Raw genomic sequence first — 17580 nt, 5'->3', positions numbered from 1 at the left:
GGGAACACAAATAGGGGGAGTGGGAGAGGGAGAAGCAGGCTTCCCACCAACCAGGGAGCCCAATGAGGGGCTCAATCCCAGGACCCCGGGATCATGACCTGAGCTAAAGGCAGATGCTTAATGACTGAGCCACCCAAGTGCCCCAATAAATAAAATCTTTAAAAAATCTTAAAAAAAAAAAAAACTTATTCTAGTGTACATGAAACAGTCACCAAGGAAGTCCATATACTGGCCATAAAACATTAAATTTTTAAAAACAAATTATAGCTTATATTCTCTAACAAGAACATAAATAAATTAGAATCAGTAATAAAATGATATGTGGAAAATCCTCAAATATTTGAAAATGAAACCACATGCTTCCAAGGATCAAGGAAGAAGTCACACAGGGAATAAGGAAATATCACACACTAAATGGTAATAAAATCACAACATATCACAATCTGTGAGATATACCTAAAACTGGGCTCAGAGGGAAACTGATAGTTTTAAATACAGAAAACAAGAAATGTCTACGATTAATGACCTAAGCCTCCATCTGAAGTTAAAAGAAAGTAAATGAAACCCACAGTAAGTAGGGCGCCTGGGTGGCTCAGTCATTAAGTGTCTGCCTTCGGCTCAGGTCATGATCCCAGGGTCCTGGGATCGAGCCCCGCATCGGGCTCCCTGCTCAGCGGGAAGCCTGCTTCTCCCTCTCCCACTCCCCCTGCTTGTGTTCCCTCTCTCGCTGTGTCTCTGTCAAATAAATAAATAAAAATCTTTAAAAAAAAAGAAATCCACAGTAAGTAGAAAGAAGACAACAACCACAATAAAGGAAAAACCAAAGAAATAGAAAACTGAAAAAATTAAAAGATGGTTTTTGGAAATGATCAATAAAACTGACAAAACTCGGGGGCGCCTGGGTGGCTCAGTCGTTAAGCGTCTGCCTTCGGCTCAGGTCATGATCCCAGGCTCCTGGGATTGAGCCCCACATCGGGCTCCCTGCTCGGCGGGAAGCCTGCTTCTCCCTCTCCCACTCCCCCTGCTTATGTTCCCTCTCTCGCTGTGTCTCTCTCTGTCAAATAAATAAATAAAATCTTTAAAAAAAAAAAACTGACAAAACTCGGGGCTCCTGAGTGGCTCAGTCATTAAGCATCTGCCTTCGGCTCAGGTCATGATCCCAGAGTCCTGGGATTGAGCCCCGCATCGGGCTCCCTGCTCGGCAGGAAGCCTGCTTCTCCCTCTCCTGCTCCCCCTGCTTGTGTTCCTGCTCTCGCTCTCTCTCTCTCTCTCTCTGTCAAATAAATAAATAAATAAATAAATAAATAAATATCTTAAAAAAAAAAAAAAAATGACCAAACTCTAGCTAGACTAATAAAAGAAAATGAAAAGAGAAAATACAAATCACCAATATCAGGGGGAAAAATGACTTTCCTAGAGATCCTACAGACTTTAAAAGTATTTATATTATAAATAACTCTATACCAATAAACTTGACTACTTAGATGAAATGAACAAATTACAAGATTGATACAAGGAATAGCAAATCTGAATAGCTCTGTATCTAATGAAAACCCTGAATTTATAATTGAATACCTTCCAATAAAGAACAGTATGGGCCCAAATGGCATCACTGTTGAAGTATATTAAAATATTCAAGGTGTGCCTGGGTGGGTCAGTCGGTTAAGTGTCTGCCTTTGGCTCAGGTCATGATCCCAGGGTCCCGGGGTTGGAGCCCTGTGTTCAGCAGGGAGTCTGCCTCTCCCTCTCTTTCTGCCTCTCCCCCGACTCATGCTCTGTCCTGCTGTCTCTTGCTCTCTCAAATAAATAAAAAAATCTTTAAAAAAAGAAAAATTCAAGGAAGAATTAAAACTAAATTCCACAAACGAGTTCAGAAAACAGAAATGAAGAGAACATTTCCCTGCTCCTTTTAAAGAGCCAGAGCTGCCCTGATACCAAAACCAAAGACGAGAAAACTACAAATAACATCTCCTAGTCCTGCCACCACCACACACACATAATACACAAGAGTCATAAGATTTGAACTGATATCCAAAAAAGAAGAATGGTCAATAAGGTCATAAGAAGAGGTTCAACATCATTAGTCATCAGGGAATCACAAACTGAAGCCAGTATGAGATAAAACCTTTACGTGCCCAGGAAAATGGCTAAAACTAAATAAGACTGACAATACCAAATGTAGACGAGGATGTAGAACAAATCAAACTATAATATATTGCTGACAGATGGAGTGGAGTGAGGTAGGAGTATGACACAGTCGCTCTGGAAAATAGTTTTAGTTTAGTATCAAGTTAACATGAATTCAACATATGACTGAGCAATTCTACTTTTTACCATATAGCCCAGTATTTATCCTTGAAAAAAGAAAACTTAAGTCTACACAAAGGCTTATAAGTGAATATTTATAGATACTCTCTTCTTAATAGCCCAAACCTGGAAAAAACCCAAATGTTAATCAACAGGTACATGGATACACAAATTTTGATATTTTCATACAACACAAATAAAAAGGCACTCAGGAATAAAAAAGAACAAATTACCAATACATTCATGAACATGGAAGAATTCCAAAAGTAGATGCTGAGCTAAAGAAGGTAAACATATATACAAAAGGAGTATACACTGTATGGATTCCATTCACATGAAATTCTAGAAAAAGCACAACTTATCTATAGTGACATAAAACAGATCAGTGATTATGAGGGGCCAGTGGTGGGGGTGAGGCAGACTGCAAAGAAACATGAGGGGACCTGTGGCGGTGTCGGAAATATTCTAATTCTTGACTGGGCTGGTGGCTACACAGGTGCATACACCTACCAAACTCCACTGTACATTTACTAGGTGTGTATTAAGGCTGAAGGAAAAGAGGGTGATGGCACACATACAGGCAGAAAGTTACATGCCTAACTCACATTATTCACAAAAATAAACTGGGCTAAAGATAAGCATAGAAAACAAAATTGCAATTACATTAAGGTAAAAAATAAGAGGGTATGCTTATGATCCTGGGGAAGGAAAATGCTTCTTTAACAAGACATTGAAAAGTAAAAGCTTCATAGAAGAGAACGATCTACTTATTCATCAAAATTAAAATCTTCCAGACCGTAATACTTAAAAGGACTCTCACTGGGCAATGTATTTGTAGCACACAGAAGAAATTATTAGAATCCAGAATTCAAACAAAACAACACAAAAAGAAATCCTCCTGAAACTCATTAGGTGAAAGATGCAACCCCAAGAGCAGAGATTCACCTACAGAGTAAATTCACCTACAGAGAAATCACACGGATGACAATGTGTAAAGACGACAAACCTGACTAGCAATCTAGGAAATGAAATGCCATTCTGCACTCAAAAGACTGGTGCTTCAAATAACAAATGGTGACGTGCATGTGAGGAATCAGAGGGAATATAAGTGGGAGTACTGACTGGTACAACTGATACAGAGGGAATTTGAGAATATGTATTAAATATACCGTCTCAATACTCAACAATTCTACTTCTTACTTTACACAAAAGAAACTCATATGCACACAAGAAGGCATGAAAAAGATACCACACAAGCAATGTTTATGGAAATGAAAACTTGGCAACAACTTAAATACCAAAGGGAAATAATTCAACTAAAATACATTTATACTATAGATGCAAATATAAGAAATGAAATACCTGTATATGTAATCTATGACACTTAGTAACACAGAATGATCTCTAAGGCCTGTTGCTGATTAAAAATCCAGAACAATAAATCTGGGCAGAAATAAATTCAGAGAGAGAGTGCTTATGCATAATGATCACATATGTATGTCTGCAAATGCATGTGAAAAGACTTGCAAAGGTATGCATGGAAGTTGCTCTGGTGAGATGGAAGAGGCAACACTGAGAAAGGCTATTATTAGAGGTCCTGGTCAAACTTCCACAAGGAGAATATATTCTTCTATTATTCATGTAAATATAAATTAATGTTAAAAAAAAGAAAAGCACATCTGCTGATTGTAGTTGAACTTGGAACTGTTGTCTGAGGAACCTCTTTCCACAGCACATCAGTATGGCTGCTATGTCCAGTGGAAGGGGGGGGTCCTCAGGCAAGAGCGTGAGAAGCCTTTACCACCTGCAGCCTAGAACAGTTTGCAAGAAACACTGATGCCTTTTAATTCTCTTCCCGATTGCCTTCAAAGCTTTTTCAAGAACCTCTTAATCCAAGTCGCTCTTGATTCTATTATCTTGTTTTATTTTCTTCATAGCAATGATCACTATTTGAACTTATATATTTATTGTCTGTCTCCCACTAGAATGGCAAGACAATTTTGAATTCATATGATTTTAGTCAAGCCATTTAGAGTTTTCTAACAGTATCAAAGACACATGTTATTTACTTACCTTAGTTGGAAAAGGAAATTTGGAAGGTTCTGTTTTGCATGGTGTATGAATAGCCGTTAGAGGGGGAGGCCATGAATGCGTCATCTCCTGAAATGTAATTATTACAGTTTGTTTTCAACCAGTTCAAGGATAAAAATTACATAGCTAAAAACCAGATTTGTATTATAAATGCTGGTTTCATGATAGGTCCTCCAAAAGTATACATATTTAATCAATAAATATTAATTAAGCACAATTGTGTGCAAGGCACTATGGGGCAGGAAATAGATAAATAATATCCACTGCCTGGCTTCAGGGAGCTTGGAGCTAAGATGATGAAACCTGTGAATCATCACAGAAATAAGCCTGTAATCAAATACAAGGTACACAGTACAATGCTACTGAAGAAGAGCATGCTGTGAGAGCGGGAGGGGCAGGTAATAATAAGAAAAGGAGCTAACATTTATTGTGTACCTTTAATAGGCCAGATACTGTGCTGTTTTACAGGTCTGTTACTCATTTAGTACTCACAATGATATTAGGAGGTAGATACCATTATTATCCTAACTCTATGTAGGATGAAACTGAAGCACAGAAGTTATTTATTAAAGGCCACACATTTGTGGACACAAATGGACACGAAATTTCATCCTAGGAAGTCTGGCTGCAGAGCCCATTCGCTGATGGGAAGTTTTGGTCAGGTGGAGGAAACCAGAAGAGAGATACCAAAAGCACACGAGAAGGAAGACAGACAGGCAAGGCTGTAAGTATGATTTCATTCAATGCCTTCTGTTTAATCACATGCCAACTATGTTCAAGTGGAGATTTGGATAAGATCACAATGTGTACGTTACAGGAGCAGGGGAAAGAAAGATATCAGATTTAGAATAAGGAAGGAGTGTTTTATTTCTGGCATTTAGTTCAAAGTAAGCCATTAGGTAGACTGAGAAAATACAGTAAGGGTGGTTTAACTTTTAGGAATTTACTCTGTAGCTATACCCACACAGTTAGGTAAAGATACATATTCAAGGGGCCTACACTTCAAAAATGGAAACAACCTAAGCACAGAATAATTAAATAAATTACCAGATAGCCACACAATGGAACACCAAGCAGACAGTAAATGAGGAATTTAACTACTGATATGAAATGTTGTCCACAACGTACTGTTAAGTGATAAACAGAAATCATAGTCTATGTCCTAGTAAATGTTTGTATATGAAAAAATATATATGAAAAAAAAAAATCTCTGGCTACCTTTGGGCAACAACAACAGAAGGGTTTCGAAAGAGACCTGGGCACTTGGTACAGTCTCTACTACTGGAACTTTGTAAAACAGCCCCCTGCACTGTTAATTGCTCTTTATCTTCTTACAATGCTTTATTTTTTAATAGCATTTCACTTTCTGAAATAATATTGAATAGTTGATTATTTCCAATATCCAGCAAGAATGTCAGCTCAAAGGGTGCAACACTATCATTATCACCACTGTTATCCAAAGAGCTTGATACATGACAGGTGCTTCATTAGTAAACCATGAATTAATCTTGCTTGTTTTTACAAGACACAGTTATCATTTTTAGATTAAAATTTTCTTCTTTAAGTTTATGATGGAGTTCCTAGAAATAGTACGACTACAAAGATCAAGAAAACATGAAGGCAATTTGGACCTGCAGTTCCTTATGCACTGCATACAGGGAAAGGAAACAGAAACTCGGGCACTCTAGGTTTTCAGTGCTGGCATTTTACACCTCAAATACCGAAGTACTTTCTATAGAAAATCTATTTAACTCCATCATTAAATGACTGAGCACCCATTACACCCAAGGCCATGTGCCAAGCCCTATATATATAAAATGAAGACTAAATGGTCAGTATCATCAAAGAGATCATTAAATGTGAGAATATCTAAGATTCTACCAGGCATTACAATGCCATGCATCTCTGAGGATTCAATGAGAAAAGATAAATGCTCTGTTACACTTTTCATATACATGGCAACTGCAAAATGCATGCTATAGGAGAGTCTTTTTTTTGCTATATGAGATTCAAAAGTTATGTGATCTGATGGTCTGACACAGGGGAAAGAAGGATTACCCTGGGATTCTAAGAAAAAACAATCTGTATATGACTAAAGACAAAGGAGAAACATATTTCACGAAAGTTTACTTTAAAAAGGTAAAAGAGCAAGAAAGCGTATGGCTTAGTGAAACCAATTTGACAAAAGTAGTGAATCAATAGCGAGAGAGGTTAGAACCAGCCTGTGAAAAAGGTCTAGAACGTTGAACTTGGACACTATTCTTTCTATGGGGATTAGAGACAGAGCCACTGAAATGTCTAAGACAGAAATTAACTTATGAAGACAATGGATTAAAGAGAGAATCTGGTAGCAATACAGAAGACAGATGAGCAAAGTGAGGACGGTAGATTGCAATTCTTGAAGCTCAAGGTGGCAGAAATGGAAATAAAGGAGTGGCATTTTCAAGGAAAATTCAAACTGTACATGCAGTTTTGTGATTAAATAGAACATGAGAGAAAATTAGGATTTTACACTTAGAAGCACAGGAGAACAGTGGTACTACTAAGAGAAGGAAGTCTGATAAATCTGCCTTTAGATATGTTCAGTCTAAAGAAGCAGGGAGAAACGCAAATGGACACATAGCTATGAAGCAAGAGAACAAACCACAATTCAGAGGAGGCCAAGGAGGAGAGAAAGACTGAAAAGTTAACAGGTGAAGCCATAACAATGGAGGAAAATCAATATGGAGCAGAAAAAAATGGAGAAGCTAGAAAAAAGACCCATGTTGAACAGAGAAGACACCAAGGTTCCCAAAAGGCAGAGAAGGAGAGATAAGAAAGGTGGATGGAAATAAAAACAGTGAAGCATAATAACAGTCAAGGAAGGAAGAATGAGGTTTCTAGAATGAAAAACTAAAAATTCTTGAGAACAGCAGAAAGAGCAGAGAACTCAAATGAAGCCCCCAGTGAAGGGAAAGATCATGAGCTTAGAGAAACAGCTTCAGCAACATGACTGAGATAAATGAGAGACTGTGCTGGGCTGAAGAAAGGAGGAGAGAATAGAGTGGGAGTAGCAATGCAAGTAGTCTCTCAGAAGGAGGATTCATGGTGAAATGCAGGTACAGACACAAAAAAATCAGGAGCTTATGCAGAAAGTACAAGTAAGACGTTCTGGACAGTTTTTCTCTACTAAGCCAAGAGCACTCACTGTCACTCATTAATCCACTAGACCTTCTCTTTTTCCAACTGACAACTTTTTCTTTTCCCAGAAGAGGAATGCACATTTTGGTCATGTGTCGGTTTTAAACATATTCCATCCAACACTCAAAGTGAGCTGTATTAGGAGGAGGTCTTTCATTGTAGGAACTGACCAGTAGGTACAAATGAATTAGAAAGCAAGCTATCTTCAATGAAACGGTTTGACTGGTAATTACCGATAAGCCTTAGAAAGTACTGTTGCATTTGGTTTCTTCCTCTTTTCAAGGCAAACTATTATGACGGGAATTTGTTTTACTTAAAAATGAAAAACAAACAAAACCAGTTCTTCGAGGGCAGGTAGTAAACAAACCAAATGACTCAGAAACTAAGTATGAAAATAGGCATAACAGAGTCAATTATTTTTTATAGACATGATGAGGTTTCACATGTAAGCAATCTGTTGCCCCAGATCCTTTGTGAAATATCGGGGGGAAGAGGGCAAGAAGATAGCAGAGGATCATAAACAAAAAAGACAGAAAGTATTAAAACAACAACAATAACTTACTTTAAGAATTTCATCCACACAGCTCACGTCACCAGAAGCAGATGCCTTAAGAGGAAAAGAGACACACATTAGATTTGGGGTCATTTATTATTAGATTTTTATTATTTGTTGCACAGATTCAACAACACTATTAGAAAACAAATTAAATTTAAAGACCTATTTATGATCCCACTATTCTAAATCACAACACTAATTAATCTTTTGACAAATTTCCTTAAATGCAAATTTTTCAAGCTCTAAAAAATTTTAATCACCAACTGTACAATTTGAAGAACTTTGTATTTATCAAAAGTTTTGAAAAATCTTATCTTTCTTATACTTAGATTAGAAATAAATTTTTAAATGTTATTTTGCAGGTGGAGCAGCTTGTCAAAAATTTGAGTTTATTTATATACAAAATATACCATGATACTGAAATACATTACTTCACATAAACTAACAAACAGAATAAAACCAGCATTATTGAAAGAATACTTGTCTGGAATATGATGGACATTTTACACAGTTTCCTTAAATCATGGCAAAGTTGTTTATTCTAAAGCACACTCAGGAACTGGAGAGCTAGAGTTTGCACTCAAGTCTATCTCCAAGGATCAAGTTGTTTGAAGAAAGAACAAACAACCACTTCACTATTCTCTTCAGAGGAGTAATTAGATGACAACTGCCATGAACAATGAGTTTCCTAAGGCCACAGGAAAAACGTCTAAATGTTCTTAAAACACCATTTCACCTACCCTTGACCCCTTCCACAACCGTTTTAAGCTATGAACTATGATTTTCATACTTCTACGAAAAGTACAAAGACTACTTCTAAAATTTTTTCTTTTAAAAGATAAAACAAACTATTTCACAGCGAATACTCAATTTCTTTAGTTATTCTGATGCTTTGGCATGCAGTTATAAATACTGTAAATTTCAAACCACCACTATGAATCTAGAGCAGCTGTCTCAAACCCTTAAGTGTAAACAGAGAAAAAAAACTCATGGCATCCAAACCATACAACACTACCATCTTGACGGACGCCCCCCCAAAATCCCAACATTCACTACAATGAACCACAGCCCACATTGCATTCATGAGTATCACCATGAGAATACAAGTTATTTTTTTAAACGAACACAAGACGTATTCTTTCATAAAATCTAAGGTACTGATTTCACAGATCATGCTTTTATTCCACGACTGTCATCTGAATATTTCAAAACAGTGAATGACATTTTCTCTACTGCCCAACAGGGGAAGCTAACAGGTCTACTGATCACTTTGGAGTCAATCACAAGTCTTATTTTTAAACTTATATATGCCTTATTAAAACTGAGACAAAATTTAAGTTCAATTATAATTTCATAGTAAACTGCTTCACAGAGTCGTAATATTAAAAGCTCTAAAGGGCTCCTGGGTGGCTCAGTCGGTTAAGTGGCCAACTCTAGATTTTGGCTCAGGTCCAGATCTTGGGGTGGCAGGAGGTTCTCTCTCTCCTTCCCCCTGCTCCTCCCCCTGCTCTCTGTCTAAAATAAATGGATAAATTAAAAAATAAAAAAGGCTCTAAATGTGTAACTTACATCCAATGGTTGGGAAGGTATTTTCAGCTTGGTGAGATGTGCTTTGCTACTGGGCTTCAGTTCAGTCATGCTGTTGCCATGGGATTGGCTGCTGTAGTGCTCAGAGGACAGCTTTGGTTCCATGGACTCCTGTCCATCCATGGGCCGCACATAGGCAGTGGGTTTCTGCAACATTGAACTGGACTTTGACATCAATGAAGGTGGGAAAGACTGATTTGAATGCTGCCCACTTGAAAAAGGTACACGGGAAGGAGAATCCCAGTTGGCATCAGGGTCCCGAGGTGATTTGGAACGCTGATGGTCCTTGCTATGGTGATCATTCCCATGAGACCTGGAATGACTGGAGCTTAATGAAGAAACAGCCTGGGGTTTTCCAGGGCTGGAAGAGCGTGATTTGGAGTGTTCCGACCCATGCTGGCTTTTTTTCCGATTACTGCTTCCACTACTGCTGTATGAGTCACGGTCATGCCTCTGGCCACTACTACTGGTGCCCCCACTGCCACCTGCACTGGTCCGCTGGCTACTGTGTCCACTCTGCAAGCCTGAGGACCGTTTCTGAGACTGCGAAGTACTGGGTGCAGGTCCTACTGGAGTCCATTTGCTACTCTGATGAGAGGTCCCATGTCTCTGTTCAAAGAAATTCGGGTTAGATTTTTCATCTGCTGTCGGTGGTACTGTAGGCTTGGGAATTGCAACAAGCTTTGGTATAGATCTGTCTCCTATGAAATCCTTCATTTCATCGTAGTTTCCAAGCATACTCTGAATACGACTTGATAGCTTATCTTCTTTGCTAGTCTACAAAAAAATTGTAAAATAAAACGATATAATTAGTATAACTGGAACTAAAAGATGCTTCTATAAATGGACTTTCCAAACTTCAAATGCAAAGGGGTTTTTCAAAGGGAGGCCTCGTATCTCATACCTTAAGGTTAACATCTCAAACGCAAACTCCAGATATATAATTTTTATAGTGGAAAAAATGCATCGAAAGTGAAAAACATTCATGCAAAAACACAAATACTCTATAGGATATTGAGAAGTATGTACAAAAGATTCCAGGAGGGAAAAAAATCCAAATTTCACCAATATATATATACTGAAATAGTAGTAGAAATCTTTTGAAGAGCAGGAAAAGTAACGGGCCTTTATGTATAGTTAAGTTCTAGGTGAGCAAATTAGCCAACACTCATTATTTTGGCAATGTAGGAAAATATTTTATTCCTGGAGTTCAATGTTATAGTTAAAAGGAGAAATAAAAATTTAATGAAACATGTTATACCCAACTGACCTTTTAAAAAATTTTAATTCCTTCTGTTACTGTGACTAATTAAGTTAATAAAAGTCAACAACAAATTAAGAATGGAAAATCTACTGATAAAGTTTCAAATATTAATTCTATTAATTCTGAGCAAGAAACACTCCAAGTTTTGAAGTCAATGGTACAGACTGTAAGTTTTAAAAATCATTCTTGGATAATAAGAAAGTCCAAAATATCCACAAGCTTTAGTACTCTTTCACATTCACAAACATGAAAGAGTGTAAGCTTACTGATTGCATTAAACAGGAAATCAAGACAGAACCACTATTTATTCTGAGGTTGGCATGAACTGATAAGACTTTAGATTATTTGAAAATCAGTCTGACCCCTATTAAACAAGAGGGGGAAATATATAGCGATTTGTAGACAACATCAAGTTCAGGAATCAAATCCAACTCATTACAATGTAATTACAAAATAAATGGTTGTATGATTTGAAGATTCTGGACCAAACTCCTGGAGTTTTTTTGAAATGCCTTTAATCCCTAATCCCAAACCCCAGGTTTCGCGTTATCATGTTACACTCATATAAATGATGTCAGTGTAACTGCCTTTAAATGAAAATCCTTAAGAACTTGTAAAAAGTGGCTTTTATGGGGCGTCTGGGTAGCTCAGTCGGTTAAGGGTCTGCCTTCAGCTCGGGTCCTGACCCTGGGTCCCGGGATCGAGCCCCGTGCTGGGCTCCCTGCTTGGTGAGGAGTCTGCTTCTCCCTCTCCCTCTCCACCCCGCTTGTGCTGTCTCTCTTTCTCTCTCTCAAATAAATAAATAAAATCTTTTAAAAAAATGGCTTTTATAGATCTCATAGCTTCTACAAACACCAAATGTTACCAGGGTAAACCTAGAATATGTTGTTATATTTATATTTCATCAGAAAAAAGTCTAACACACTCTCAATCTCACACCGTAAACCAACAATGGCCATTACTGCTGCAATACCATCATACACAGTATAAGCCTTTAAAATGTAAGAGTAGATCAAATGAGCCAAAACCAAATCAAACATTAGAGACATTTGTGGCCACTACAGCCACATTAGTCATCAGAAGTGACATCATTCAGTGTTTTATGTAATCCCAAATCAAGTACAATGATAGTTACAAAAATAGCAATTGGCCCACTTTACTGAACATCTCTGACAACAAGCTTTTAATCTAAATTGGATATTGTTCATTAAGCCCATAAAAAAGAAAGTCAGATAATTTAGTATAAAACAGAAAAAGGAACCGGACTGATACTGAAGACACATTTATTCAAATACAGTAGCAGTCACTGATATTTAGTAATCTAAATATTTAGTAAACTAAGTAAGCAAATGGCAAGAAACAAGGGAGAAACAAAAGCATCTCTGAAAAAGTTGTCTTTGACATTATATTATACCCAAAAGAACGTTAAGAAACAGTAGACGATCCATACCCATTTACAAAATTTTAATTTAATTCAGAAAGGTGAAATGCCTGCCCAGGGTTAGTGGTAGAGCCTGGGATGGTAGATATCAATGTCTGAGCTAATCCAGACCACATTTTCAAGAATATGAGATAGCAACAGGGGCAAGGGAGGAGATTTGGGTTTGAGGATGACTTTAGGATGCTAATAATACTGTTTCTTGATCTGGGTACTGATTATATAAAGTTGTTCATGTTGTGAAAATTCTTTCAGCTAAAACACTTGTTTTGTATACCTTTCTGTATGTATGTTATACTCCAATGACAAGTTTACCCCAAAAATGTACATTCTTATTTAGAGGAAAGGAAAAATGTTAAATGGAATATATGACAGTAACTCTTTTCTACTATCAAAATTCAAGCTTAAACACTTGAAAAGCAAAAACGTCACACTGTTGGGGGTAAAAAACCATCCACAGGACTACTTACAACTTTGTATGGCTCGGCAAAGAGAGGAGAGCTAGGTGGGAAGGCGTCTTCGCCCTGCTGAATTTCCTGATTCCGCCTTTCCCGTTCTTTCATACGCAGCACATTTCGGTCTTCACGGTTCATGTTGCTAAGAAGAGAAACACAATCTTTGTATCAATCACAAAAAGGAAAATCAAAATTAAAATGCTCTGTACTCATTTTGTGAGTTTAATGCTTCATTCGGAGATTCCCTTTCGACTTCCAAGTAGCAGCAGGCATTAGTGCTGAAGCTGGGTACTGGTAATGGTTTTACCAACTAATACCAATAGTGTCTGGCACAACTACTGAGATAGTAAACACTAGCCCAGAGTATTAGGATCCACCCCATTGAAACACTTAACCTTATCAATTTTTAAGTATTCAGCTAGCTAAAAGTCAGTTAAAACTTAAACATTCAGATAGATGGAAGGTCGTACTTCAGCCCAAATCCTTACGATTCCTACAAGCCTTTTGCGGCCCCCTCTTCAGAAATCTAACTACTCTTTGCCTTCAGTGGCGCACAAACCCGCTCCCACCTACCACTCCCTCCCCCCGGGGTCCAGCGCTTTTCTCTACTTTGCATCTACCTTATCTTGATTTCTTTTTGTCCCAAACACAGCTTCCTTGGTGTCCATCCTTATGGCAGTTTGACCTCAGCTTTGCTGTTGCTCTAGATTCCCTAAAAAACGACATTTCTGCTCTAAATACAGTAATATTTCAATCAATACCTCAATAAATGGCAAAACCGAGGCTTTCAGTAATAGAATCTAAAATTAACTTGGGTTAGTAATAGTAGTTGAAACTGTACTGAAAAAGAAAGTCTTTTGGAATGGAGGAGAAAATGAGGGTGTCATTTCTATAAACATTACAGCATATGGTATTTTCACTAAGAACAAACTAAAGAAGATAGTTTGTTTATAGCGGCAGGGACTTATGGTTAAATAGATAATAATGAAAAAGGTTGTCGAACCCTGGGATAAGGGATTACCAGGGACTCTGCAACATTCTTCCCTGGAGTTAGAGTAAACCATCTATCTTGGTTTTGTCTGGGGGGAAGAGGGGCCAGGGACGCAGGGAGCCCTGTTGGAGACTGAAGGAAAAAACCAGGTTATACTTGTAGAGCATTTCTAGCCTTATGATTCATAAATCAAATCTAGTCGGAAAATTAAAGTAAATCAAGATTGGAAAGAAATTTTAACTGTAAAATCACAATGGACAGCAGGGGCGCTTGGCTGGCTCAGTCAGGTAGGCGTCTGCCTTCGGCTCAGGTCCCGATCTCAGGGTCCTGGGACTGAGGCCTGTGTAAGGCTCCCTGCTCAGTGCGGAGTCTGCTTCTCCCTCTCCTTCTGCCCCTCCTCACTCCCCCCTCCAACCCTGCTCGTGCACTCTCTCTTTCTTAAATAAATAAAATCTTAAAAAAAAAAAAAAAGAATGGACAGCAAAACCAATATACTCTTGAGGATTCTTAGGTGGTTAGAACAGTGCAAGTAAACATTCAAAAGTAAAAATGTACTATCAAAGCAATTAATATTTAAAAAATATTCTAAGTGTTCCAAATGAATATTCAGCTTTTTCTATTTGTATAATATTCTAATAAACTTAGACAAGAATATAAGCTATTTTGAGGTATTGAAATAGTATGTGCTTTCTTTGGTCTCCCTGGTACTTAGCACCATACAGAAGCACAAAAAGTATTTGATTCTTTCGGGGTGCCTGGGTGGCTCAGTCGGTTGAGCATCCAAGCTCAGGTACATGAATCCGGCCCCACTTGTGCTTGGGACTCTCTCTCTGCCCCTCCCTCCCATTCCCATCCCCACTTGCTCGCTCGCTCTCTCACTAAAATAAATAAATAAATCTTTTTAAAAAAGTTTTTGATTCCTTCTTTAATAAATACTAGAAAATATCTATACTTTGGTATTCAGAGAGTGAAACCAAAGAACGTATATTATCCTCCAGTACACTTGAACCAACTAGTAAGTGTGTATCACTAACAATCAGGTTTCAGATAGACCTCTGCAACTATGGTGCAACTGCATATGAACTTATTTGTATCCTAAGAGTCTAAGGGGCATATTAAATACTAATTTCCTTGCATTTCCTAAATTCAATTCCTTAAAAAAAGAAATGCCTTCCTTAAACTATGATTTAATTAAAGTGCTAAAATAATGCAAGAAACACTTGTACAGGGCGCCTGGGTAGCTCAGTCGCTAAGCGTCTGCCTTCGGCTCAGATCATGATCCCAGGGTCCTGGGATTGAGCCCTGCATCCGGCTCCCTTCTCAGTGGGAAGCCTGCTTCTCCCTCTCCCACTCCCCTTGATTATGTTTCCTCTCTCGCTGTGCCTTTCTCTGTCAAATAAATAAAATCTTTACAGAAAAAAAAGAAACACTTGTACATTTATTGTAGAAATAGATCTGATTCCCACAATAAAATTCCTCCTATAATCCAATAAAAAAGTGTTCTCTTTTCTTAAACAATGAAAGTCATCTGACTGAATATTCCTTTTAACAAGACTGCCAAGAAGCAGAACAAAATTAAATGACTGCTTATAAGAACCAATATCCCAGTTGTAGCTCTTATTCTCTAATTTTTTTCTGATCTGCCTTATTTTCACATCTAATTTATCAGATCCACATTTTTCTCCCATGTCTTTAAACATTAGTATCTGCCTAAGATAAAGTTTCCCACAAAGCAATAATTCCAGTAATCAATGTGAGCTCCCCTAAAATTAACATGAAATTTAAATGAGTCAGTTTGAGGTATATCTTTGTTGTATAGGCAAACCTATTTCATAGCATTTCCCTCAGGACATCTGCAACTACTATACTGAAGAAGAATTCGGTTAAAATTAGCTAATTGCTACAACAAAACAAAATCTGTGGGACTACCAGAAAAATAATTTTTAAAAGAATATTAGCAAGTAGAAAGGAGAGTTCTCCACCTACTTAAGGTAAATTGTTTTAAGTGCCCATCAAGTACTTACATTAAGTTGATACATTTATTACAAACAACATTCTATGGTGTAGCATAATGGTGTAGCAATTTCATTGCTACAAAATGGAGCAAATGAGTAAATATACTGAGATTTTTGAGGATCCAAGCATGTTACTATGAGAGATGAGGGATACAAATATACAAAGGAATAGGGAGAAAAATAACTTTTGGGGATTAGGAGCTAGAAATAGTACTATGAACACATGCTTGTATTTTAAAAAATCTCTATCAATCTACCGATCGAGAGAAACAGACAGTCTCCATTTCTGTACACTGAAAGAGTCTAGGAGCAGGAACACACCAGAAAAAAGAAGCACGCTCAGCACCCAAATTCTGATTTTTTTTTAAAAAGATTTTATTTATTTATTTGACAGAGAGAGACAGAGAGAGAGGGAACACAAGCAGGGGGAGTGGGAGAGGGAGAAGCAGGCTTCCCGCTGATCTGGGAGCCCGATGCGGGACTCGATCCCAGGTCCCTGGGATCATGACCTGAGCCGAAGGCAGACGCTTAATGACTGAGCCACCCAGGTGCCCCCCAAATTCTGATTTCTAATATCATTTCCTACTAAAGTGGAATAGGACTTCTTGGAAAAAATAGTTCATTCCAAGGCTGCAGCAGAGGAAGTCCAAAGAGATCTTAAAACATCTTGTTTCAACAGCAAGAAAATTCACAAAAACAGATGGAGACATCAAAAGGGCACGGGAACCAGCCTGAAGGTGCTCTCACCAGTCAGATTTAGAAACATGAGCATGAAAATAAAGACAAGAATGGAATATAACTAAATGAGCAAAAAAAGAATCCCTGGGGGGCGTGTGGCTAGCTCAGTCAGTAGAGCGTGCTACTCTTGATATTGGGGTCATGAGTTTTCAAGCACCATGCTGGGCATGGAGCCTAGTTAAAAAACAAAAAACAGGGGTGCCTGAGTGGTTCAGTCGGTTAAGCAGCTGCCTTCGGGTCAGGTCAAGATCCTAGCATCCTGGGATTGAGCCCAGCATGGAGCTCCCTGCTCAGCAGGGAGTCTGCTTCTCCCTCCCCTGCTCTTGTGCTCTGGCTTGTGCACACGCACTCTCTCTCACGCTCTCTCTCCTTCTCAAATAAATAAAATCTTAAAAAACAAACAAAAAACCCCCCAAAAAACACAAATCCCTGAGTCCAGAGTGATAATAGCAAAAAAATAAAATGAAGAGAAATAAAGCAGGGAGTAAATGCCCTTCTTTAGAGAAGAATGTCAACTAATAAATGCAGAAGAAATAAAAGAATTAGAAAATCACTTTTTTTGTGACCATTAAAGTAATAATTGAGGCCAGAATCATCAATGGGAAAAAAAAAAACCAGCAATAAACGCCAAAACCACTGGGCAAAAAGTTGGGGGGGAATGGAATCTTCAGTATCATCCCACAGACTATTAGAAAAAAATCTTTAAAATAGAGAAGTACAGTAAACAATACCCTTAATCAAGCAATCAGACTTAACATTATCAATAATGGGTTAAAATGACATCATGTGCCTTCTAATGCGATACACTAAAGATGTATCACCACCTAGGTATTCTTTCCACTAAAAATTTAACCTGAATCTAATCAGGAACAAGCAGACAAAGCTTAAGTCTGCAAAATTGGCCTGGACTCTTCAAAAATGCCTGTATCATGAAAACAAACAAAAAAAGAGGCTAGGG

The 17580-nt window shown here is 37.9% G+C and overlaps 1 protein-coding gene across 3 annotated transcripts in view; it reads right to left on the bottom strand.

Annotated features, from left to right (window-relative positions):
- AFF4 (AF4/FMR2 family member 4) overlaps positions 1 to 17580 on the bottom strand; it is an 89005-nt gene that overhangs the window by 49879 nt on the left and 21546 nt on the right. The window contains exons 2-6 of one of the 3 annotated variants that reach the window (XM_032425464.1): positions 13499 to 13590; positions 12894 to 13020; positions 9704 to 10498; positions 8141 to 8185; positions 4381 to 4467 (exon numbers count right to left, since the gene is read on the bottom strand). In XM_032425464.1, coding sequence (XP_032281355.1) covers positions 4381 to 4467; positions 8141 to 8185; positions 9704 to 10498; positions 12894 to 13016 — 1050 coding nt within the window. In that variant the 5' untranslated portion in view covers positions 13017 to 13020; positions 13499 to 13590. The remainder of the gene's footprint in view (positions 1 to 4380; positions 4468 to 8140; positions 8186 to 9703; positions 10499 to 12893; positions 13021 to 13498; positions 13591 to 17580) is intronic. The other 2 variants (XM_032425463.1, XM_032425465.1) reach the window with 2 other exon arrangements.

Source organism: Phoca vitulina, unplaced genomic scaffold, assembly GCF_004348235.1.
Source record: "Phoca vitulina isolate PV1807 unplaced genomic scaffold, GSC_HSeal_1.0 scaffold32, whole genome shotgun sequence".
Taxonomy (NCBI): Eukaryota; Metazoa; Chordata; class Mammalia; order Carnivora; family Phocidae; genus Phoca; species Phoca vitulina.
This window is presented reverse-complemented; position numbering and strand designations above follow the sequence as displayed.